The following is a 24,098-nucleotide window of genomic DNA, read 5'->3' as shown; positions in this document are numbered from 1 at the left end:
CATCTTTTTATTTAAACCACTTCTTATTAAAATAATTTTGTTAGGGCATAACTAGCATAGGGCCTGGCGTAAATTAGGTATTGAGTAAAGGTTTGCTGAACTTAGTGCATCATATACTCCCAGGTCTCTTCAAATGCCATATTTTTTAGCCCGTTTTTAGTAATTCAAAGACAACATTATGATCTTTCATTGTTAATCTATGTGCTAATACAGTTCTGTGGTTGTTTTCTTGTCTGTTCCTTGTCAGGCTGTCTCCAATATCCAGACTTCCTCTCCCCTTTGTAATTTGCTGCTTTTATTTTATAGAGTAAAACAAACCACACATACTTTGAAAAGTACATCTCTTAGCACCTCTATGGTCTCAAAGACAGTCATGTATCCAAGGAAAAGCCAAGCTTAGTATGAATGTTATATTAAATAAGAGTTAAGATTCCAAGTGAGCTGTGAAGTCCATAATTTTTGTTTGTTTGTTTGTTTTCGTTTTTGTTTGGCTGCTTTCTGTGTTGGCAAATTCAGCCAGTAGGAGGTTTTTTTGTTTGTTTCTTTTTTGGTTTTTTGCCTTAAATCTGTATTCAGAGTTAGGCTTCGGGGCTTGAAATTACCAGAAGCCTGACTGGATTTGGGGGAATTGGGAAGAGAGTTCTAGTTCATAGGCAATATACTGTCTTTACTCTTCAGATATTCTCTTTACTCACAAATGAATGTAGTAGTGACACAGAGAGAGAATGAAAACAGACAACTTTTTGACTCCTTTAAACCTTATTTTAGTCACATGTTCAGGTGATATACATGCTACATTCTGTTTTGATTTGTGTCAATATGGTATAAAGAGAACATTAGAATATTTGATTCTACTGTTGCTACTCACCCGGGTGATTGGAGAAATCTTTCTATGAGCCTTCTGTGTCAACTTTCTCTTTTATAATGGAGATAATTATTCTGTCCACCTTACAAGGTTATATCGGAATGAAAATAAGTTAATGGTGTGAAGTCCTTTAAAACATAGAAATGCTACATAATGTGTGTTCTGTTCCCTATTAGTATTTAAACTGTACCTGGTAAAAACTATTCTTTTATTGAGTATAGTACTATTATCAGTCTTAATGTGACTTTTTGCCTGAGCAGCTTGTTCTGTATATTTGTATAGGCAAAAACAGCTGGAAGACATCCTGGTTCTGGCCAAACAGTTCCATGAGACAGCTGAGCCTATTTCTGACTTCTTATCGGTCACAGAGAAAAAGCTTGCTAACTCAGAACCCGTTGGCACTCAGACTGCCAAAATACAGCAGCAGATCATTCGGCACAAGGTAGGAAGTGGTTACAGTAAATGAAAACAGAAAACTGGAATTAGAAATCCTAGAAATGAGAAAACTCCATGCAGCATTCTAGAAGATATATGTTTTGTGGGTTTAACTTAAAATACGGTCAGATTATTATTTGGAAAAGTCACATTCTTGAAATACAAATGAAATGGACTGATAGGCTACCATTGGAATAAACAGCTTTTGCTCCCAATTTTTGTATTGCTTTTGCCCTTCAGTAGATGAATTTTATAATTGTTTAATTTGTTATATCATTTGCTATTCATCATTTTGTGTTTACTTTTCATTTATTTTGTTTCTGTTATTCATTTTTTCCATCTGGATTTCCAGGCTCTGGAAGAAGACATAGAAAACCATGCAACAGATGTGCATCAGGCAGTCAAAATTGGGCAGTCCCTCTCCTCCCTGACATCTGCAGAGCAGGGTGTGCTGTCTGAAAAGATAGACTCATTGCAGGCCCGATACAGTGAGATTCAAGACCGCTGTTGTCGGAAGGCAGCCCTGCTTGACCAAGCTCTGGCTAATGCTAGGCTATTTGGGGAGGATGAGGTGGAGGTGCTCAACTGGCTGGCTGAGGTTGAGGACAAGCTCAGTTCAGTGTTCGTAAAGGATTTCAAACAGGATGTCCTGCACAAACAGCATGCTGACCACCTGGTATTCATGTTTCCATTTTTATTGGTTATGTTACTCAGTTATTTAGTTATTTTGATTCATGTCCCTCTTTGTTTCTTTTCTTTTTTTTTCTTCATTGCAAACACTTCAACTTTATTTTATACACAAGTGCATAGTTTGTGGACTTGATGCTGATTGCTAACCTGTTTTTGGATGAGTCCATAGAAATATTTATATTTAACAAATTGAATCAATAATTCTAGAAGATGGTACAGGATATAGTCAGGGCCCATCTGAACTCCATCTTATGATTGACATCATTAGGTGATGGGTCACTAAGATTCTATTTGAGCAGTTTATGAAAGAGGATGTAGTGCCCAGAATTTGATCATACAGCTAGAACTTTTAGGATATTTCTGGATTTGCTCAAATTCCAGGGATTCTGTGTCGTCTTTTATTTATTTTTATTTTTTATTTTTTTATTTTTTTAAAAATGGGGTTTCACCATGATGGCCAGGCTGGTCTTGAACTCCTGACCTCAGGTGATCCACCCACGTCGGCCTCCCAGAGTGCTAGGATTACAGGTGTGAGCCACAGCGCCCGGCCTCAGTGTCATCTTAATAGAAAGAAGAGTTTGCCTTTTTCATTTCATTTTTAAGAAACCTGTTTGGGAGTAGTAAAAATAGGCAAAGTAATTTTTCTAATAGTCTGATTCTTTTGCTTCATTAGCTTTAAATATGAAGAGAGTTTTTAACCTGTATTCTGATTTAAGTCAATATGTTCTTACTGAATTTCTTCTCCAACTTTCTGTTTATTCCTTATTTTGGACACAGTAGACAATTTTACTGAATTTCACTTCTGCCTTTCTTGGGTTCAGGTTTGGTACCAATAGATGGGTAAAGCTGATGTAATTCTAAATCTTTTCTCATCCAGCACATAGGAAAGCTTGCCTATAGGTATTTGATTTAATTATTTTGATAGTCAATGGGCTAACCAAAGAGAAAATGAGGGGATCAAATATCTGGTGTTTGAATTAAACTAGTATTAACCTCTTTACTTTAAATTTGGTCTCTTAAAGGTCTCACATTTTGTTTCCTTTGTAGTGCCGTAGTTTTGGGATTAATGATAATCCTTTCTTTCAGGCTTTAAATGAAGAAATTGTTAATAGAAAGAAGAATGTAGATCAAGCTATTAAAAACGGTCAGGCTCTTCTAAAACAAACTACAGGTACTTTGAAAAGTGCGTCTCTTAGCACCTCTGTGGTCTCAAAGACAATCATGTATCCAAGGAAAGAAGTTCCCTGCATTAGTCTCTTCTCTATGTATATATGAGAAGCTTAATATTCACTGATTATATTCCCTACTCTGTGCTCCAGAAGGTTGTTTCCTGCTAAATCTTTTGAAAACTAAAAAATTATCTCACATCCGGTCATAGATAATGATTCCTCCTCTCCTTCAGTATCTTGAATGCCAGCATCCACTGAAAGGTGCTGGGAACATCTAGAAACACTTGAAGCCGAACTCAGATTTTAATAATTCAGAAGTGGCTTATTTTATCAAGTGGAAAGTTTATTTCCCATTTACCCTTAGTATGGGATAGGTGAAATCATTGCCACAGAGAGAGCATCTGTGAAATTAAAGCTCTGATTTGAAGAAAAGGGGATCAGAGACTCCTCATTCGTAGATCTCTTAAATATGAGTAATTGTGTGCTATCTTATCTTCCACAGGTGAGGAGGTGTTACTTATCCAGGAGAAACTAGATGGAATAAAGACTCGTTATGCAGACATCACAGTTACTAGCTCCAAGGCCCTCAGAACTTTAGAGCAAGCCCGGCAACTGGCCACCAAGTTCCAGTCTACTTACGAGGAACTGACCGGGTGGCTGAGGGAGGTGGAGGAGGAGCTGGCAGCCAGTGGAGGACAGTCTCCCACAGGGGAGCAGATACCCCAGTTTCAGCAAAGACAGAAGGTGAGCTGTCATTTTAGTATAAAAGGAAAAAAAGACTTCCTCTTTGTCAGAATCCTTAAGTTTTATCAACCTTTACCTTAAATATAAAGTAAAAATGTGTGCCCTCCCTTTCTCGTTTACTCATAGACAGTAAGATTTGACATAAAGATATATATGTTACATATGTGTTGTATGAAGAAGTTGAATCTCAAATCCCTAAAAAGTTTGCCTTGTAATGTTTTATAACTTAAGTCTGTTATTTATTCTCTAAAGAATGCTTCATGGTTTTATTTGATCTCTCTGCAAAATCTAGTGTAGTTCTAGATGCATAGGAATATTATATAAGTACTTGTTAGGTTAAATACTGAGCCTTTGGTTAAAGCGTTATTTATCATTTCTGTTGAAGTAAGGAGATGAAGGAAGTATTAGTTGTTTTTAACCCAGAGACAGTCTGGCTCAAAAAGTCTAACAGACCATTCTAAACAAGCAACAGTGACGTCTAAAGTCAGGCTTCAGATTGATTGAAAAATCTGAGATGAGAAAAAAATAACTGAAGGAAGGAGGTCAGAGTCCTGCTGGGATGTGTGGTAGAGATAGCACTTTCCACCCAGCACAGCTGCTGATGTGCTTTATTTAGCAAGGTATGGCCTGAAAACTCGTTTTCCCTCCTTAGGAATTAAAGAAGGAGGTCATGGAGCACAGGCTGGTGTTGGACACAGTGAATGAGGTGAGCCGTGCTCTCTTAGAGCTGGTGCCCTGGAGAGCCAGAGAAGGGCTGGATAAACTTGTGTCTGATGCTAACGAGCAGTACAAACTAGTCAGTGACACTATTGGACAAAGAGTGGATGAAATTGATGCTGCTATTCAGAGATCACAACAGGTAATGTTTATAACACCTCTGCATTTATATTTTAGACAGTATTGATGTGTGAGATACAATACCATGACCCACATAAAGACAGACTCAGAAATAAGAATGAGCTTAAGCTAAATCTGGTGGAATAAATATGTTTTGTTGATGGGAAATGATTGGGTAGAAGTTTGTGAGTATGGATCCAGTTTTGACCAAAATGCTTGACCCCTTTGAGTAGAGAAGTACTTGGAGAAGAATCTACATGAGGCCTTTTCTTAGTTAATGCCCTGCTAAGAAGGCGGATGGTGATGGGAGTAGATAATATCTAGATTCAAAAGTTCCAAATGATCACAATCTTGGTTTGACGTAATTAACTCTCTTAGCATTAGATAGAAGAGGGGAAGGAATCAAGAACTATAATTACTATGAAATATGCAAACCAAAATAGCAGAGCTATCTAAAATAGAACCTTCTCAGTAAACACAGGTGTCATATTTCCCTTGATCCTTTTTTCCTTCCTGCTTTCTGGAAAAAAAAAAAAAGTCATTTGTTCTTTTGTGTAGCTGAATACACACCTCTTAATGTGCCATAATACAAAAAATTAGTTAATATAACGCCTTAAGATCATAGTGATAAGTGTATGCTTTTTGAACCACACAGCAATTTGTTCCAAGTGCAAGTATATTCCCAATGTGTCTTTAGAGTTATCCCTAATCTTGGCCAGGTATCTCAATATGAAACTTATTGTGCTTAGGAGAAGCTTATTTTAAATATAAGTGTATACTGGCAAGGTTGAAGAGGAAGAGATAAAAGATTGGGGAGGTCAGGCACTGGAGACTGGCCTCACACCTGTAGTCCCAGCACTTTAGGAGGCTGAGGCAGGAGAATCCCTGAGGCGCCAAGGGTTCAAGACCAGCCTGGGCAACATAATGAGACACCATCTCTACAGAAGTATAAAAAAATTAGCCAAGTGTGGTGGCATGTGCCTGTATAGTCCTAGCTATCAGGGAGGCTGAAGTGGCAGGATCACTTGAGCCTAGGAATTAGAAGCTGCAGTGAGCTATGATTGTGCCACTACACTCCAGCCTGGGCAACAGAATGAGACTCTGTCTCTCAGTGGCAAGGATGGGGGGAAGATTGGGGAGCCCTCATGAAACAACAGTCACGTAGAACATGTTTTTGGTTTTTGTTGTTACATAACCATTTAAAAACCTGTTGTTAGGCAGGGCATGGTGGCTCACACCTATAATCCCAGCACTTTGGGAAGCCAAGGAGGGCAGATCATGAGGTCAAGAGATTGAGACCATCCTGGCCAACATGGTGAAACCCCATCTCTACTAAAAATACAAAAATTAGCCAGGCATGGTGGCAGGTGCCTGTAGTCTCAGCTACTCGGGAGACTGAGGCAAGAGAATCACTGGGACATGGGAAGTGGAGGTTGCAGTGAGCCAAGCGCTACAGCAAGACTCCGTCTCAAAAAAAAAAAAAAAAATGTGGTGTTCTTCTGCGGTCTTATGCTGCTTCAGCTGAGCGAGCGCTTCCAAGTTAACTTGACTCTGCTGTCTACTGCCATATTAGGTATATATTTAAACATCTGACTAAACCTGCTACGGTTCCATGTCTGGGTGGGAAAGAGCATTGGCAGGAAGAGTGTAGTCTCATGAAAACACTGATTAGAGGTATATTTCTTTTGAAGGAGATTGATTTCTGTTGTTATTTCTAGCTGTAGAAACAATAACTGGGTTCTGTAACTTCTTCTAAAGAAATTGAAATATGATCAATTCTTAACTTGTTTGCACCTTGATTTGTGATTTATGAAATTCTTCCCAGTTTTGACTCTACCTTGTGAGATATAAACCGTATTACTGAAAATCAGGCCTTGCTTTGTTGAATAAATTATGGTTAGAAGGAGACTTGGTTGTATATAATTTCTTTATTTTTCTTTAATACATATATTAGTATGAGCAAGCTGCTGATGCAGAACTAGCTTGGGTTGCTGAAACAAAACGGAAACTGATGGCCCTGGGTCCAATTCGCCTAGAACAGGACCAGACCACAGCTCAGCTTCAGGTACAGAAGGTATGTGCCCGCCCTGTCCTAAGCTAATAGAATCATCAGTAACTTAGAGTCACTAGAATAGTTTCCGACTATCCCATGTCAAGTGGAATAATTTAATGGCATGATGGTAAATAGAAACTAATTTTATACATACTTGGTTGAGATAAGGAAGAATTTTTTTTGCTTTGCGAAAAAGAAAAATAGGCCTATTAATCCAGGAAAGAATAATTAGCAATTTCTGGTTGGGCGCGGTGGCTCGTGCTTGTAATCCCAGCACTTAGGGAGGCCCAGGGCGGCCAGATCACCTGAGGTCGGGAGTTCGAGACCAGCCTGACCAACATGGAGAAACCCTGTCTGCATTAAAAATACAAAATTAGCCAGGTGTGGCAGTGCATGCCTGTGGTGCATGCCTGTGCTCGGGAGGCTGAGGCAGGAGAATCGCTGGAACCCAGGAGGCAGAGGTTGTGATAAGCTGAGATTACACCATTGTACTCCAGCCTGGGCAACAAGAGTTACACTCCACTCAAAAAAAAAAAAAAAAAAGAAGAAGAATTAGCAATTTCCTTGGTGATATTTAGGAGAGTAGAAATTTTTGTTAAGCTACTAAAAAGCTAAAGAAGATGTTGGGTAAGCAAAGTGTCAAACTATATAAGAACAATTTTTGATGTGGCTTTTTCATAGATTGTATCTTAACATTCAGAAACACAAGATAAGGGTCTTTTTAGTTCTTGACTTAACTACAATTTACTTTTCAAAGGCTTTCTCCATTGACATTATTCGACACAAAGATTCAATGGATGAACTCTTCAGTCACCGTGGTGAAATCTTTGGCACATGTGGGGAGGAACAGAAAGCTGTATTACAGGTGAATTATATTTATTTACTTGCCATATTGTTCCTGTCTTGATTGTGGTGAATTAAAAGCACAATTGTGAAATGATGGTTTAAGGGTTTTTTTTCCTCCTGGACTTTTCTTATAATTGATATTAAAGTTCAGCTTGATGTTCTAGGGAATTCAGAATTCTAACCCTGTGTGCACAAATGTCTAAAACAACCATCCTGTATAATGTGAAATATATTGCAAATCTATATTCTTTTTAACAGAGGAATTGCTACTTATCCTCACTCCACAGGGAGCAAGCTTTGAATTACTTTTCAAGGTATTTATGGCAGATTTTTTTTAGAACCATATGCAGATATTAATTCCTTCTTCATATCCTTCTAAAAGGTCATAACTATTTTTAAAAGGATTGGTCAAGAGAGTTTGTAGACAAGTTTTGTTTTGTTTTGTTTTGTTTTATAAAGGATATGGTTAACCACAGTTTCCTTAGAAATATTCATAAACTAAGCTACTCATCCTAAACATTTGAAACATAAATGGCAGCTTTCTGGAGACTTTTTTTTAATCAGAAGAAAAATGACAGATAAAATTTGATGGGCAAAAATTCCATCGTAGCGTCTTAGATGTTCAGTTTTAAATTGATCTATTATAACAACACTATATTGGCCAGGCGCAGTGGCTCACACCTGTAATCCCAACACTTTGGGAGGTCAAGGCAGGCAGATAGCCTGAGATCAGGAGTTTGAGACCAGCCTGACCAACATGGAGAAACCCCGTCTCTACTAAAAATACAAAAATTAGCTGGACATGGTGGCAGTTGCCTGTAATCCCAGCTACTCGGGAATCTGAGGCAGGAGAATTGCTTGAACCCAGGAGGCAGAGGTTGCAGTGAGCCGAGATCGTGCCACTGCACTCCAGCCTAGGTGACAGAGTGAGACTCTGTCTCAAAAATGTTTATATAATAATAATAATGCTATATCTAAGGTTATGTGTCATTACTGAAAGATTAATTTTGCTGTGTTTTTCTTCTACTATTTTACTGTCTTTTAAACTTTTATCTTTTAAAAATTATAGAAATAAAACATGTATGATAGGAAAATTAGAAAATTTCAGGCAAGTATAAAGAAGAAAATAAAAGTCACTTGTAATCTTTATTGAGATTTTAAAATAATTTAGTTGTATATTCTTCTAGACTTTTTAATGTATATATACCTATTTTTTTCTTAAGAGTTTATAATAGTAATATCCCTTTTTTTTTTACTCACATAGGAAAAGACAGAGTCTCTAACACAGCAATATGAAGCCATTAGCCTACTCAATTCAGATCGTTATGCCCGCCTCGAGCGGGCCCAGGTCTTAGTAAACCAGTTTTGGGAAACTTACGAAGAGCTCAGTCCCTGGATTGAGGAAACTCAGACACTAATAGCACAGTTACCCCCTCCAGCCATTGATCATGAGCAGCTCAGGCAGCAGCAAGAGGAAATGAGGGTAAGGAGCATGCCAAGTTTCATTTTATTATTCTAAAATGTTCTCTATAATTTATTTAAAAACAACATGTATTAGTGTCTATAGGTGCAAGTTCTGTATTATGAAGTTAATTCTTAGTTAGAATTTCTTTGCATAATATATATATGAATTATTTTCTTTGTTGTTTAATATAAATTGATTAAACACTAAGATTATGGAGATGTCAAGAACCTTCGTATGATGGAGCTAAAGAACTAACTAAAAATCAATGGAATTTAAAATATTTCTGGGGACAGTGGGGTGCTGTTACACTCAAGGTGTGGTTGGATGGCACTTTCTACTTAGTTAGGCACCAACTGGAGTGAAAGCTGTTAGAGAATGTCCAAAAGCATTTGCTCTGTATAGTTAATGACACTTTAAAATGTTTATTTTTGGTTTATGGCTTGTGCTTATTGCTATTCCTGTAAGTGGAAGGGTATAAACTGGACGTAGCCAGCAGTAAAGTCAAGGAGTGGTTGGATTGCCAAAAATGTTGCTATTCATAGCTTATCCAGCTTGGTATCTCAGTCTGGGAGGTAGACAGTTATTAAACCATGTAGAGTAAAATAGACTACATAGAAGTACTTATGAGTACAGAAGAGACTGGAGTAGATTTGTATGACACAGGTGGTGGGGAGAGAAGAGAGGATGTTTTCAGGAAAGCTGCATCATAACTGACTTTTTAAAATTAAGAGAATTGGGTAGTGTTAGAACCTAAGATTTAGGTGTTTTTTTGTTTTCTCATAAATGATGAGATGCTGGGCCTTGCTGGATTTTAACAATTTTGTTAACATTGTTAAAATTGTTTTCTTAAAGTTGGTATTAGCTCTGATCAAAGTATCTAAATAAGTAAACTGGTATAAAAGTACTCATTATGGTTTAATTCTTCTTTACCTAGCAATTAAGGGAATCCATTGCTGAACACAAACCTCATATTGACAAACTACTAAAGATAGGCCCACAACTAAAGGAATTAAACCCTGAGGAAGGGAGAATGGTGGAAGAAAAATACCAGAAAGCAGAAAACATGTATGCCCAAATAAAGGAAGAGGTGCGCCAGCGAGCCCTGGCTCTGGATGAGGCTGTGTCCCAGTCTGCACAGGTATGTGTATGTCTGACACTCATAACCTTCAACTGTCTGCTGTTCTAAACAAGAGGTCTCTGTATCAGGTATGCCTTTGTGCTCAGGAATTTCTAGACCAGCATGTTTATAATACATGATTGGTAGATGGAACAGAAAGCTTAGCCTATCTGCATTTTTATTACAAGGAACATTGGCATACTGGCATTCTAAGGAGAGTGAAATGCATCTTGGCTGGTATATATATCGTCTGTTGATGGTTTCTCTGAAAACTTTATGTTGTGATGATCCTTTTAGCAGATGATTTTGGATAAATTTATCTTGCAGATTCGAAAGCAGTGACTACCTCAAAAAAATACTTGTTATTGGGCCTGTTACTTTTTGCTTTAGAGCCACAGCACATTAGTTTTCTTAAGCAACCAGCTAACTCATAGTTCAGATGCTTGAGTAGGGAGTAGTAAAAGCCAAAAAGAAGCAAAAACCACCAGCAGAGGAGTTTAAAGCATGTAACTACATACTTTCAACTAATATATTACTCTTAGTGGTACTGTTGTCATGTCTGGGTATTTTATTCCTATGTTTAGTCAATATTCTTGGTTAATATTTGTACTTACTCAAGTTTCTCCCCCCACCTGCCGTCCCATCTCTCACTCACATTGTGGAATGTGTTACTTTGTGTTGTTGCTGCCTGCTCCTGTCTTCCCCACATCGTCACAAACATTTCATTGTTGTGTTGACCGCGCCCACCATTACAGATTACAGAGGTAAGGTTACCATCCCCATTGGGACTAGGGTGTTCTTATAATGCTGAAAATTGAGGTCATTACCTATAAGGAAATTTCCCTTAACTTTATTGGAATAAATTTAATTAGTGCAGTTTATTATGCCAGTTTCATTGGGGTGGAACCTGTGAGTGAGAGAGTGATGGGAAGTGATTTTGTTGAGAAGTCCCACCATGTTTTTTCTATAGGACACTTGAAATTGATAAGCCTTTCTCTAACTAAAACCAGAGTTGGTTTGAGATAGGTTGTTCTTAGGAGGCAAGCTTATTTGTTTTGCCCTCTTTTCTCCCGTCTGCAGCAAAATTTTAATGAGAACTTTTCAGTTGTAGTCATGTTATTCAAAGTACCAGAAAAGTGGGAAGGTAATAATTCTTTAAGAATAAGGTTAGATTTGATCTTCCTTAATTATCTTTCATTATTCCAACATTTTTTTCTCTCTTATTGTTCCATAAGGTGGGTTGTTAAATTGCATGCCGTGATACTTTTAAACTACAAGTCACGTAGCATATTAAGTTCCCCATCCATTTACACAGCTGGTGGAGGCATCTAAATTTGTTGGTCTAGTCTGTTGCATGCAACTGTCACCTCAGATGTTGACATACTGACTCTAAGCAGTTTCAACAGTCTTGTCCCTTTTTTGTTACATTAGTTGGAATAGGAGAAATATTGTGGCAGCACTAAAGATTTGAATTGGTTTCTAGTATATTAATATATTTAGATTCTTAAAATAAATATTGGCTTTTTTTTTTTTTCTAATGGGCCAGCTCTGGTATACTATGCCCAAAACAGTTTTGGTTTTGTTTGTTTGTTTGTTTTTGTGTTTTTTTGAGACAGAGTCTTACTCTGTCACTGAGGCTGGAATGCAGTGGTGCAGTCTCGGCTCACTGCAACCAAGTGCCTCAGCCTCCCTAGTAGCTGGGACTACAGGTGCGCACCACCACACCCGGCCAATTTTTTGTATTTTTATTAAGGACAAGGTTTCACCATGTTTGTCAGGCTGGTCTTGTACTCCTGACCTCAGGTGATTGCCCACCTCAGTCTCTCAAAGCGCTGGGATTGCAGATATGAACCAACATGCCTGGCCCAAAACAATTTCTTAACAGCCACTAGGCTGTTATCCTAAACAGTAGTAGGACAGTATCTTGTCTTTATTCCCTAACATTTACCCAAGAAGAGTGATGAGGTATGCTGTGATGGTAATGTTCCAACGTTTGTTTAGTTTCATGATAAAATTGAGCCTATGTTGGAGACGCTGGAGAATCTTTCCTCTCGCCTGCGTATGCCACCACTGATCCCTGCTGAAGTAGACAAGATCAGAGAGTGCATCAGTGAAAATAAGAGTGCCACCGTGGAGCTAGAAAAACTGCAGCCATCCTTTGAGGCCTTGAAGCACCGTGGAGAGGAGCTCATTGGACGATCTCAGGGAGCAGACAAGGATCTGGCTGCAAAAGGTGCTTGATGACTATCATTATTTTTAAAGAAAATCAACAGAATGAATTCTAGGCTGTGGTTATCTTCAGCATTCTACCTGATTCATTTATTTCCTTGAATGCAAAGGCAGTCCCCAGGAATGAGTATTCCAGAAAGTTATTGGAAAATCATTTGGCATTCAAAACACATTTCCCCATTGAAACAAGGTTACAATTGGTAGTTAGATTCCCAGGCCAGGAAACAAAAGCTCCTTTAACCCCTAATGTGAGTAAACTACAGTATCAATAGTGGGCAGAACATAGCTACCTTTTGTAACACTTTCCATGGGAAACATACAAGTTTAACACAGAACACTGGAAACAGAGTTTTCATCTCAGCCCTTTTGTAAGTTAGGGGTTTTCTGTCTTAGTACTACCTTTATAGTAGATGATAGCTCATTTTTGCATTACTTCTGTGATCCCTTTATGTGGGAGACCAATGTAAGAGGAAAATGCTAGCGTAGAAATAATAGGCTGGGTGCGGTGGCTCATGCCTATAATCCCAGCACTTTGGGAGGCCGAGGCGGGTGGATCACCTGAGGTCAGGAACTTGAAACCAGTCTGGCCAACATTGCAAAACCCTCTCTCTACTAAAAATACAAAAATTAGCCAGGCATCGTGGCACATGCCTCCAATTCCAGCTACTCAGGAGGCTGAGGCAGGAGAATCTCTTCAACCTGGGAGGCAGGGGTTACAGTGAGGTGAGATCGCACCATTGCACTCCAGCCAAGATATTCGCCACTGCACTCCAACCTGGGCAAAAAGAGTGAGATTCCATGAGATTCCATTTCAAAAGAAAAAAAGAAAGAAAAGAAATAATAAACCTAAAATAGAAAATTATCCTTTAGTTATAAATGCTTAGCATTTTTTTTTAAGATAGTTTCATTGAAAAGGTCAGAGTTAGATGGACTTTCTGAATAGACCAGTTTCAGTTTCTTAGAGAAGTCCTATCCATATGTTGTTGTTTTTTTTTTAACCTCCTCAGAAATACAGGATAAATTGGATCAAATGGTATTCTTCTGGGAGGACATCAAAGCTCGGGCTGAAGAGCGAGAAATCAAATTTCTTGATGTCCTCGAATTAGCAGAGAAGTTCTGGTATGACATGGCAGCTCTCTTGACCACCATCAAAGACACCCAGGATATCGTCCATGACTTGGAAAGCCCAGGCATTGATCCATCCATCATCAAACAACAGGTTGAAGCTGCTGAGGTAAGAAGGAAACAAAACCCTTTCTTTTAGGTGTTTGTCCTCTGGAAAAAGCACTTTATCAAATCAAAGTAAGGTATGTTAATTGCTTAGCCAGGCTGAGTACCTTAAAGGTTTTTGGAAGTTGTTTTGTTTTGTTTTTTGACACGGAGTTACACTGTTGTTGCCCAGGCTGGAGTGCAGTGGTGCGATCTCGGCTCACTGCAACCTCTACCTCCCAGGTTCAAGTGGTTTTCCTGCCACAGCCTCCCAAGTAGCTGGGATTACAGGCATGCGCCACCATGCCTGGCTAATTTGTATTTTTAGTAGAGATGGGGTTTCACTGTGTTGACCAGGCTGGTCTCGAACTCATGACCTCAGGTGATCCACCTGCCTCAGCCTCCCAAAGTGCTGGAATTACAGGCATGAGCCACTGCTCCAGGCCTAAAGTTTCTTTTTAAGTTGAGAAATTCTCCACTTGAAAAAAAAACTTGCTCATTGTAGTACGTTTTTTAAATACAGAAAAGTGGATGGTAGAAAATAAAAATCAATTTTGGACTCATTATCTAGAGATAACAATTGCTACTTTGACATACTTTTTTCTAGTCTTTTGGGGCTTTTTTTTTTTTTTCTTCTTCTTTGAGACAAGGTCTCACCGTGTTACCCAGGCTGGATTGCAGTGGCATGATCTTGACTCACTGCAACTTCTACCTCCCAGGCTCAAGCAGTCCTCCCACGTCAGCCTCCCTAGTAGCCGGAACTACGGTCACATGCCACCATGCCTGGCTAATTTTTTTAGTTTTTGTCGAGATGGGGTTTCATTTGTCATGTTGCCCAGACTTGCCGTGAACTCCTGGGCTCAAGTGATCTTCCCACCTCAGCCTCCCAAAGTCCAGAATTACAGGTGTGAGCCACTGCACCTGGCCCAAGAGCCTATTTTTTACTAACAACATTTCTCACCTCATATTGTCCATTTAGCATAAGCCAAGCTTATCTTGATGTTATTTCTTTTATTTCTGCTATTTTTTCATACAGAAACTCTTTCCCTCCCTACCTTGGGTCAGTACCAATCCATGAGCCAGTTTTTAGGATGTGGCACAGAATTTTCTCAAGATTTACTGTCAGCACTTAAATTTGTGACTTGTACTGTATTATTTTACCCTTGATCTGTTTCTCTGTAATAGACAGTCTAGCTGTTGGTTATAATTTCTTTGGAGGCAGGAAGGGGTGAACCTTTGGTAAATTATTGATGCTCATGGTACCTTTTCTGTACTATTTTGTATATACATACATCTATATGTCTTATATATTTTATATATATGAAAAATAGCCACTTAGAGTCTGAAGCTTTAGTGTCTAGATAAGTGAAACTGACAGTTATGTTGAGCATCTGCTATTGGGGTATAAATCACATTTGCAAAGTTTGGAAAGTTCTGTTTTGCTTTCTGTTTTGGCTTATATTCTGTTCATTTATATGTAGACTATTAAGGAAGAGACAGACGGTTTGCATGAGGAGCTAGAGTTTATTCGGATCCTTGGAGCAGATCTGATTTTTGCCTGTGGAGAAACTGAGAAGCCTGAAGTGAGGAAGAGCATTGATGAGGTGTGGAAAAACGGATGAGGGCATTCAGTTAGAACATTAGTGGGCTCAGACTGAAGAGTAGTATTGATTGAAGAATCTGATTGAATGTTTTTCCCCTAGATGAATAATGCTTGGGAGAACTTAAACAAAACATGGAAAGAGAGGCTGGAAAAACTTGAGGATGCTATGCAAGCTGCTGTGCAGTATCAGGACACTCTTCAGGTGAGAGGCCAGGAGGTGACCGCCAAGGAAATACAGGTTCTGTTTTTTGCCATTTTTGTCATTTTTGAAATTCAGCACAAGAGTGGATCACCTTCACAGGACTGCAGACCTACGATAGTGCTGTTTCCACAAATCTAGCCAAAGTTTCCCACTTGCAGTGAAAAAAAGTAGTGACATCTGTCTGAATTCCTACTCTTCCTGCCATTTTTATCATTGCCTGCTTATCAGAGTTAGCTTCATTCAGCTACATTGTGAAGCTGGCCTTACTCTGAAAGTAATTGCTTGCCAGAGGTTCCAAACCTAGGTTATCTTCAAGCACAATTTGGCTTGGCACAGTTGCTTCAGAACATCATGAGCTTTCTAGCTGGCATTGAGAAATCTTAGCTTTTATTCATATTTAGTATTTCCAAATTGTAGTTTATTTTGAATATTATCTTGATAATATTGGCTCCATTATTAAATCAGCATATTAATAAAGATCATTATTCCTTATCTGTGCCCCTTACCTAAAAATCACAAACAGCACAAGGTGTTTTGATTTATGTATTCTTATATTAGCAGGGATAATGCTAATTGTCTCCCAAATTCTTCTGGTTTTAATTTTGACTGTTCACATGTCTTTTGTTCTAGGCTATGTTTGACTGGCTAGATAACACTGTGATTAAACTCTGCACCATGCCCCCTGTTGGCACTGACCTCAATACTGTTAAAGATCAGTTAAATGAAATGAAGGTTTGTATCTGGGTATGGCTTTTGAAGAAGAGTTGTTTTAGTTTTTAAAGGTTTGATTTGATGTTAACATTGAGTGTGTTTTTGACAGGAATTCAAAGTAGAAGTTTACCAACAGCAAATTGAGATGGAGAAGCTTAATCACCAGGGTGAACTGATGTTAAAGAAAGCTACTGATGAGACGGACAGAGATATTATACGAGAACCACTGACAGAACTCAAACACCTCTGGGAGAACCTGGGTGAGAAAATTGCCCACCGACAGGTAAGGCAGGTTGTAGACAACATCAGTGAACTACTCTCTGCTCTTTTCTAATTTTTTAATGAATGTTCTCTTTCTATCTTTTCCTGAGTAGCACAAACTAGAAGGTGCTCTCTTGGCCCTTGGCCAGTTCCAACATGCCTTAGAGGAACTAATGAGTTGGCTGACTCACACTGAAGAGTTGTTAGATGCTCAGAGACCAATAAGTGGAGACCCAAAAGTCATTGAAGTTGAGCTTGCAAAACACCATGTAAGTATTTTCATTTTTGCGTCTCTGACTCTATTGATTTGAGACCAGATATTGCCACCAGAAGCCTTTCAATGTTGTTTATACCTTAGAGAACCAAGTTTGATGATATCTATAGAGATAAATTATGTTCAACATTTTTTAGGTCTTAAAAAATGATGTTTTGGCTCATCAAGCCACAGTGGAAACAGTCAACAAAGCTGGCAATGACCTTCTTGAATCCAGTGCTGGAGATGATGCTAGCAGCTTAAGGAGCCGTTTGGAAACCATGAACCAGTGCTGGGAGTCAGTGTTACAGAAAACAGAGGAGAGGGAGCAACAGCTTCAGTCAACTCTGCAGCAGGTACATGTGACATCCAAGTAAGGTAGGAAGAACTATGCAGATAACAGAAAGCCTAAGTCAGAGAGAGGAGAGCAATTTGAAAAGCAGAGAATCCCTTATGTCCTGAGGGGAAGGTTCATACTTTGTTGTAACTAATCTGGAAAGAACAGCTTTTGATTGGGTAGTTCTTTTTTGAATTAGTTTGTAGCTCTGCCTCTTTATTCACTATTCAGTTAGTAGATCTTCACTGTAACAGATTCCCTTTTTTTCTTGGATCAAGTCAACTCTCTCCCTATTCAGCAATACCTTAGTAATATATAGTCAATTCATCTGATTATGTCAGGCATCTATAATATGTTATAGTGAGGTCTGAAGGACTCTGCAAGATTCTTACAGTAATATTGGCCTCATGCTAATCTAGCAACAGAACAGCTTTGCTGGAGAGCAACCCAAAATTCCTCCCTCAAGATAAATTCCTCATATGATCATTCGGAAAGTTTACTTTTTAAGCTGAGAATTAACTACTGACATGGTTGATATATCTTTTTCTCAAAAGGCCCAAGGCTTCCACAGTGAAATTGAAGATTTCCTCTTGGAACTTACTAGAATGGAGAGCCAGCTTTCTGCATCTAAGCCCACAGGAGGGCTTCCTGAAACTGCTAGAGAACAGCTTGATACACATATGGTAATGGCAATTTTTTGAAATTGAGCATAAGCATCCCATATTCAATAGCTTCTTTCCAAGTTCACAGTGATATGTCAATATGTATCTGGAAATCTATAGAGTAGTGCATTTTTACCGAAAATATAGTACAACGCTTGGGGATTGCTGCCTGTTACAGGTTTCTCATACCTTACAGTAGGCAGCAGTAGTGACAGGGAAGGGTCACCTGGAAAATTTGAGTTAATCAGTTTTATTGGCACACATATATTGACTTGAAGGCGACAGCATCAAGAAGACATCTGTATAACACAGATGTGTTTGTACTTAAGAAGAAAACTACTTAGTGGGGGTTTAGGGAAATCAAATGGTCAATGACAGTATTTCAAGAATGCCTGCTAGAACAAAAAGCAACATGATTTCTAGGCAAATTTTTCATGGAAAGGGGAAATAGATTATTGGAGTCTTTTGGGGGATATCTAATCCTTAAAAAATATTTTTTTTCTAAGGGTGATAAAATTATGTTAATATTTTAATTTGTCACTTATTTAGTAAAATATGTTAATATTCACATTTTAATACAAATTAATTTTAATATTAAGTAATTAGTATTTAGTTATTACAATTAATTTTATTATTAAGTATGGTGGGTTTCATTCCCTTATAGCGCAGCACTTGAACTGAATCCAAAAGAATGGCTTTTAATCAAGATGAGACCCTCCAGAACTTTCCCAGACTCTGCTACAGAATCTGTATGTATGTCTCTTCCAGAGAATTGGTATAATTGATCTTACCTGCCTTTTCTTGAAGGAACTCTATTCCCAACTGAAAGCCAAGGAAGAGACTTATAATCAACTACTTGACAAGGGCAGACTCATGCTTCTAAGCCGTGATGACTCTGGGTCTGGCTCCAAGACAGAACAGAGTGTAGCACTTTTGGAACAGAAGTGGCGTGTGGTCAGCAGTAAGATGGAAGAAAGAAAGGTACAGTGTATGATCCCTGTGTTTGAGTAATTTGCTGAGTGATAACAATTGCCATCTTATTTATATGAAGATTTTTTGAAGACCAGGGTATTGTAACAGAAGTTGGATAACTGATTTCATCTGTGTCAAGTTGCATTGATGGTATAAGTTTCTGCCGTTATAATTTTGCTTTTATAATTATTCATTCCTTACCTGTTAAGACATTATTGCCAAGCCTGGTGCAGTGGCTCATGCCTGTAGTCCCAGCACTTTGGGAGGCTGACGCAGGTAGATCACCTGAGGTCGTGGTTTCAAGACCAGCCTAACCAACATGGAAAAACCCAGTCTCTACTAAAAATACACAATTAGCCGGGCCGGGCATGGTGGCGCATGCCTGTAATCCCAGCTACTTAGGAGGCAGAGGCAGGAGAATCTCTTGAACCCAGGAGGTGAAGGTTGTGGTGAGCCGATATCAGGCCATTGCACTCCAGCCTGGGCAACAAGAGTGAAACTCCGTCTCAAAAAAAAAGACGTTACTGCCATTATTGCTCAGTGATGGGCTTTGTGTCCTATATTGATCACCAATTTGTGTTCCTACTTAAAAACAAGGTTTTGTTGGAGTTGACGTCTTGAGGTTGAGAGATTGGGGACAGGGCATGTAGGAACTATGACTAATAATTCCCCACAAGGAATTTGGTTCCTAATGTAAATGCAGTATGCAAGGAAATTTACTAAAAATCAGGAGAGAAGTAAATTGTATTACCTCTTCCCATTCTTCCTCAAAAATCAAATTCTCTTCTCTACAAAAGTAAGAAACTTGATTAGGGATCAAGGTGTTTGCCCAAAAAGATTATTTTTTATGAGTACAGAGCTTCACTGTATTTTTTGCTGGTCAGATCAAGTATGAAATATATATGTATACACACAAACCTGTTGGCAACATTCACTCAATGAATAGTTACTGGGCAAGTGTATGCTAAGCACCGTGCTAGATTTATGGTGGAAACACTAAAGGCATTGACCCTATCATTGGGAAATTGATGGACAGAAGGGCATAAAACAAATAAATGAACATCTTGAGAGAAGCATTAATTTCCTAAAAACCTTCTAGCATGGGGTTGTGTAATTTGGTTATATAAAGAATGACCAAAAGACTTACCTGTATACTAATCCTTGGATAGGGCCAGGCCTGGTGGCTCACTCCTGTTATTCCATCACTTGGGAGGCTGATGGAGGAGGATTGCTTAAGGCCAGAAGTTTGAGACCAGACTGGGCAATATAGCAAGACCCCATCTCTACAAAAATATTTAAAAATCAGCCAGGTGTGGAGGCACGTGCCTGTAGTCCTAGCTACTTGGGAGGCTGAAGTAGGAGGATTGCTTGAGCCTGGAGGGTTGAGGCTGCAGTGAACCATGATGGTGCCACTGCATTCTAGCCTGGGTGACAGCAAGAACCTATCTCAAAAAAAAAAAAAAAAAAACTAATCCTTGGACAGGCTGTCATCCATAGATCCTGCAGAAGGCAAAGCTGAGACTAAATAAACTGAGACAAATTCTAGCTCATAACCAAGAAATTTCCAGAGGGTATTCTTCATAGTTGAGCAAAATGCCTCAAGACATAGTTGCCCATCATCAGAACTGGTCAGGCAAAAGCTGAGTGTCAAGTATAGTTGATTATTTTGCAGGAACATTACCTTCAGAATCAGTAAAATCATTTATTAAATGTGTATGGTGCTATATTTAAAAAATATAAAGAATATATAGATATAAAGATATAAATTAGACATAAAATATGTCTTAAATCTGTAAAGTAGACATACAAATATAAAGTATGGAGAATATAAAGAATATGTAGATAGAATGATATGGAAAGAATTCCTACCATCTAGGAACTTGTAATATATTAATTGATAAACTTTTTATATATTTGAGGTGAATTTCACTTTTCCACCTGACTTGTTTAGATGTACATTTTTATAACACTTATTATAATGGGTTTATTTTGGTAGGGGGGCGGGGTTACAAAAATAACCTGAACGCACAAGGAGGAAAATAAAAATTATATATACCCCAGTCAGGTAGAATTAACAATAGTTAACATTTGTAGTGTACATCTTCGAGTTTTTTCTGTCAATATTTTGGAAATACTCATTTTTGTCAGCCTATCATTTTTACTTTGCCCATATAGTAGGTGGGCCAGAGGCAAAAGTCATTACCAAGAGTTTAGTATAGGTATCTGAGGATGGAGCTTATGAACTCTGTGGGATTGAAGTGTACTTGTGGGGAGTAGCCTTTTCCGAATGAGCCATTGTTGTTGCCATTCTTAGGTAAATGAAAGTATCTGAAACTCTACATCTAGTGTTGTCAGATTTTTGCCTGGACTGTCTTGGCTTCTTTCATTACCTCTTCTTCTTATAGCATAGGCATAATTTTCAGACTCATATTTTCATATGCCATATTTTCTGAAAACATGTATTTAATCAAAGAGTACTACATTGAACATCATCTTTATAGTAAATTGCTTTTCATTTAGCTGTTTTTATACCACAAAAAGTACATTAAAGGAAACTGAAAATTGCCCAAAGCAGGTTGCAGATCCTGTGGCTGTCACCACTAAAGGGTTTACCCACTTTACCGTTACTGAATAGTTTTATTCCCATTCCAGGAAGTGGAGAGTAACAGAGAAAGGAACTTAGCTGCATATTGTGCTCTCTTTCCTTTTCCATGTACAGAGTTCTTGCCCACTTGCTTCAGACACTAGTATTAAAATGTCTCCTTCTTTACAAACAAAGCATGTTTGGAGGTTGATTAAATGAGGCTTCTTTTTTAGAGGTCATTTCATTTGGTGAATTCATGCCTTTGTCATTGAAGCTATAATTCCTGAAAGTGGCACTTTTTCTTTGTGTGTGTGTGTGTTTTACTTGAAATTCAGTCAAAGCTGGAAGAGGCCCTCAACTTGGCAACAGAATTCCAGAATTCCCTACAAGAATTTATCAACTGGCTCACTCTAGCAGAGCAAAGTTTAAACATCGCTTCTCCACCAAGCCTGATTCTAAATACCGTCCTTTCCCAAATAGAAGAGCACAAGGTAACTGATATTATGATGCTGCCTTCTTTTTGAAAGCACTAATTGAAAGAAATGCCTCTTTATCTTATCTTAAGCTTAAAAAGAGCACTGTTGTTCCCTCAGGTTTTTGCTAATGAAGTAAATGCTCATCGAGACCAGATCATTGAGCTGGATCAAACTGGGAATCAATTAAAGTTCCTTAGCCAAAAACAGGATGTTGTTCTGATCAAGAATTTGTTGGTTAGTGTGCAGTCTCGATGGGAAAAGGTTGTCCAGCGATCTATTGAAAGGGGGCGATCACTAGATGACGCCAGGAAGCGGGCAAAGCAAGTAAGTTGGGGAAGAAAGATACTAATTCACTGAAGACTCTTGGGCTGCGTGTACTGAGTCTCTGGAATGATTCTCAAATGTGCTGTATAGTGTATATACTCATTCCTGTTAACTTATTTCTTACTTAATTTTAGTTCCATGAAGCTTGGAAAAAACTGATTGACTGGCTAGAAGATGCAGAGAGTCACCTGGACTCAGAACTAGAGATATCCAATGACCCTGATAAAATTAAACTTCAGCTTTCTAAGCATAAGGTAAAGCAGTTAATTGTTCTTAGTTCCCGAGCATGGTATTCGCTAAAGCTTATAGCTTGCCAAAAATAAAAATCAGAGTTAGTAAAAAGAAGACCAATTGGTTAATGTTTAAAAGTCAAGATGATGAAGCCAGGGTTCCATTTTATATACAGACAGTCTAATCGCGATATTTGCTCATTTAAATAACAGTTTAAGCAAAGTAGTTTAGGAGTAACTAGTTAAAACTGTAGGCTTTTATAGATTGTCAGACACTTCTGTATATGGTATAAGCAAAAAATTATAAATTTCTTAGGGCTAAGCTATGGTTAATTTTAGTTCAACAAAAGTGGTGATGTTCATACTTTATTTGGTTTCTAGCCTGAAAATTCAGATTCTTTTGTTCCGAATCAGAATGTCATCTGACTTTTAACACTTTTTTTTTCTTTTCTTTCTGGAAACACAGGAGTTTCAGAAAACTCTTGGTGGCAAGCAGCCTGTGTATGATACCACAATTAGAACTGGCAGAGCACTGAAAGAAAAGACTTTGCTTTCCGAAGATACTCAGAAGCTTGACAATTTCCTAGGAGAAGTCAGAGACAAATGGGATACTGTTTGTGGCAAGTCTGTAGAGCGGTGAGCATGAGTGTCTCCTTCAGGGGTCTAACTGGGATCCCAAAAGTAAGAGGCTATTACCAGACTCTATAAAATGGTGACAAAGCTAATGTATCAGTAAGAGGTTTTGTACCGTCTTAACGCCACCAGTTAGTTCAAAGAGCATTGTAAAGTAATTTGAATAAAATATATTAAAATTCTTATTTTAAACTTGAACCTTACTATATTAGAGGCCCATAAAATCAAACCAACAATAATAGAAGATTGGTAACTCAGAAATATTTGTAAATCATCAATGTGTAATACCAACAGCTATCTTATTCACTGCTCTTGAACACTCCAAAGCCTCTACGTGCATTACCTCATTTAATCATAACCTGACCTTTGCTGGGCAATTTTGATAATTTAATCCTCATAACCACTGAGGTGGGTGCTACTTTTAGTGCTATTTTACAGGTGAGAAAATAATCACAAAGAGGTTCTTAACTCCCCTAAGGTCACTCAGCTACTATACTGGCAGAGCTGAGGTTTAAACCACAGCAATTTGGTTCTAAAAGTTGTACTTTTATCTATTTATACCCACTATGCCATGCTAAATATTACAGTATTGCTACCCTATTTGTACTTTCCCCTGCACCTTTTTATTTTATTTTAATTTTTGGCTTTTTGAGACAGTGTCTAGCTCTTTTGCCCAGGCTACAGAGCTTACTGCAGCCTCCAACTCCTAGGCTCAAGTGATCCTCCCACCTCAGCCTCTTGAGTAGCTCAGACTACAGGCTTGTGCCACCATGCCCAGCTAATGTTCTTTGATATTTTTTTTGGTGACAGATTCTCACTGTGTCACCCAGGCTGGAGTGCAGTGGCACTATCTCAACTCACTGCAACCTCTGCCTCCCAGGTTCAAGCAATTCTCCTGCCTCAGCTGCCCAAGTAGCTGGGACTACAGGTGCACGCCACCACGTCCAGCTAATTCTCAAAAATATTTTTAGTGGAGACGGGGTTTCACCATGTTGTCGAGGCCGGTCTCAAACTCCTGACCTCATGATCTGCCTGCTTCGGCCTCCCAAAGTGCTGAGATTACAGACATGAGCCACCATGCCTGACCATTGTTTTTTATTTTAGCAGAGACAAGGTCTTGCAATTGCCCTGGCTAATGACCTCTTAACTCCTGACCTCAAGTGATCTTCCCACCTTGACCTGACAAAGTGC

At 38.6% G+C, this 24,098-nt stretch overlaps 1 protein-coding gene across 29 annotated transcripts in view; it reads left to right on the top strand.

Annotated features, from left to right (window-relative positions):
- The window catches only part of MACF1 (microtubule actin crosslinking factor 1), a 421,177-nt gene that overhangs the window by 361,000 nt on the left and 36,079 nt on the right, over positions 1 to 24,098 (top strand). For 24 of the 29 annotated variants that reach the window (XM_017508009.2, XM_017508022.2, XM_037731187.1 and 21 more), the window contains 24 exons: positions 1,148 to 1,307; positions 1,653 to 1,976; positions 3,077 to 3,161; positions 3,662 to 3,903; positions 4,556 to 4,762; positions 6,695 to 6,814; positions 7,551 to 7,658; positions 8,904 to 9,122; positions 10,039 to 10,242; positions 10,977 to 10,985; positions 12,223 to 12,454; positions 13,458 to 13,684; positions 15,141 to 15,263; positions 15,363 to 15,464; positions 16,095 to 16,196; positions 16,285 to 16,458; positions 16,550 to 16,705; positions 16,848 to 17,045; positions 17,581 to 17,709; positions 18,496 to 18,669; positions 21,580 to 21,735; positions 21,838 to 22,044; positions 22,179 to 22,298; positions 22,741 to 22,910. In XM_017508009.2, the coding sequence (XP_017363498.1) occupies positions 1,148 to 1,307; positions 1,653 to 1,976; positions 3,077 to 3,161; positions 3,662 to 3,903; positions 4,556 to 4,762; positions 6,695 to 6,814; positions 7,551 to 7,658; positions 8,904 to 9,122; positions 10,039 to 10,242; positions 10,977 to 10,985; positions 12,223 to 12,454; positions 13,458 to 13,684; positions 15,141 to 15,263; positions 15,363 to 15,464; positions 16,095 to 16,196; positions 16,285 to 16,458; positions 16,550 to 16,705; positions 16,848 to 17,045; positions 17,581 to 17,709; positions 18,496 to 18,669; positions 21,580 to 21,735; positions 21,838 to 22,044; positions 22,179 to 22,298; positions 22,741 to 22,910 (3,948 nt within the window). The remainder of the gene's footprint in view (positions 1 to 1,147; positions 1,308 to 1,652; positions 1,977 to 3,076; positions 3,162 to 3,661; positions 3,904 to 4,555; positions 4,763 to 6,694; positions 6,815 to 7,550; positions 7,659 to 8,903; positions 9,123 to 10,038; positions 10,243 to 10,976; positions 10,986 to 12,222; positions 12,455 to 13,457; positions 13,685 to 15,140; positions 15,264 to 15,362; positions 15,465 to 16,094; positions 16,197 to 16,284; positions 16,459 to 16,549; positions 16,706 to 16,847; positions 17,046 to 17,580; positions 17,710 to 18,495; positions 18,670 to 21,579; positions 21,736 to 21,837; positions 22,045 to 22,178; positions 22,299 to 22,740; positions 22,911 to 24,098) is intronic. The other 5 variants (XM_017508007.2, XM_017508021.2, XM_017508016.1 and 2 more) reach the window with 3 other exon arrangements.

The sequence above is a fragment of the Cebus imitator genome, unplaced genomic scaffold (genome assembly GCF_001604975.1).
Source record: "Cebus imitator isolate Cc_AM_T3 unplaced genomic scaffold, Cebus_imitator-1.0 Scaffold385, whole genome shotgun sequence".
In the NCBI taxonomy this organism is placed as follows: Eukaryota; Metazoa; Chordata; class Mammalia; order Primates; family Cebidae; genus Cebus; species Cebus imitator.
This window is presented reverse-complemented; position numbering and strand designations above follow the sequence as displayed.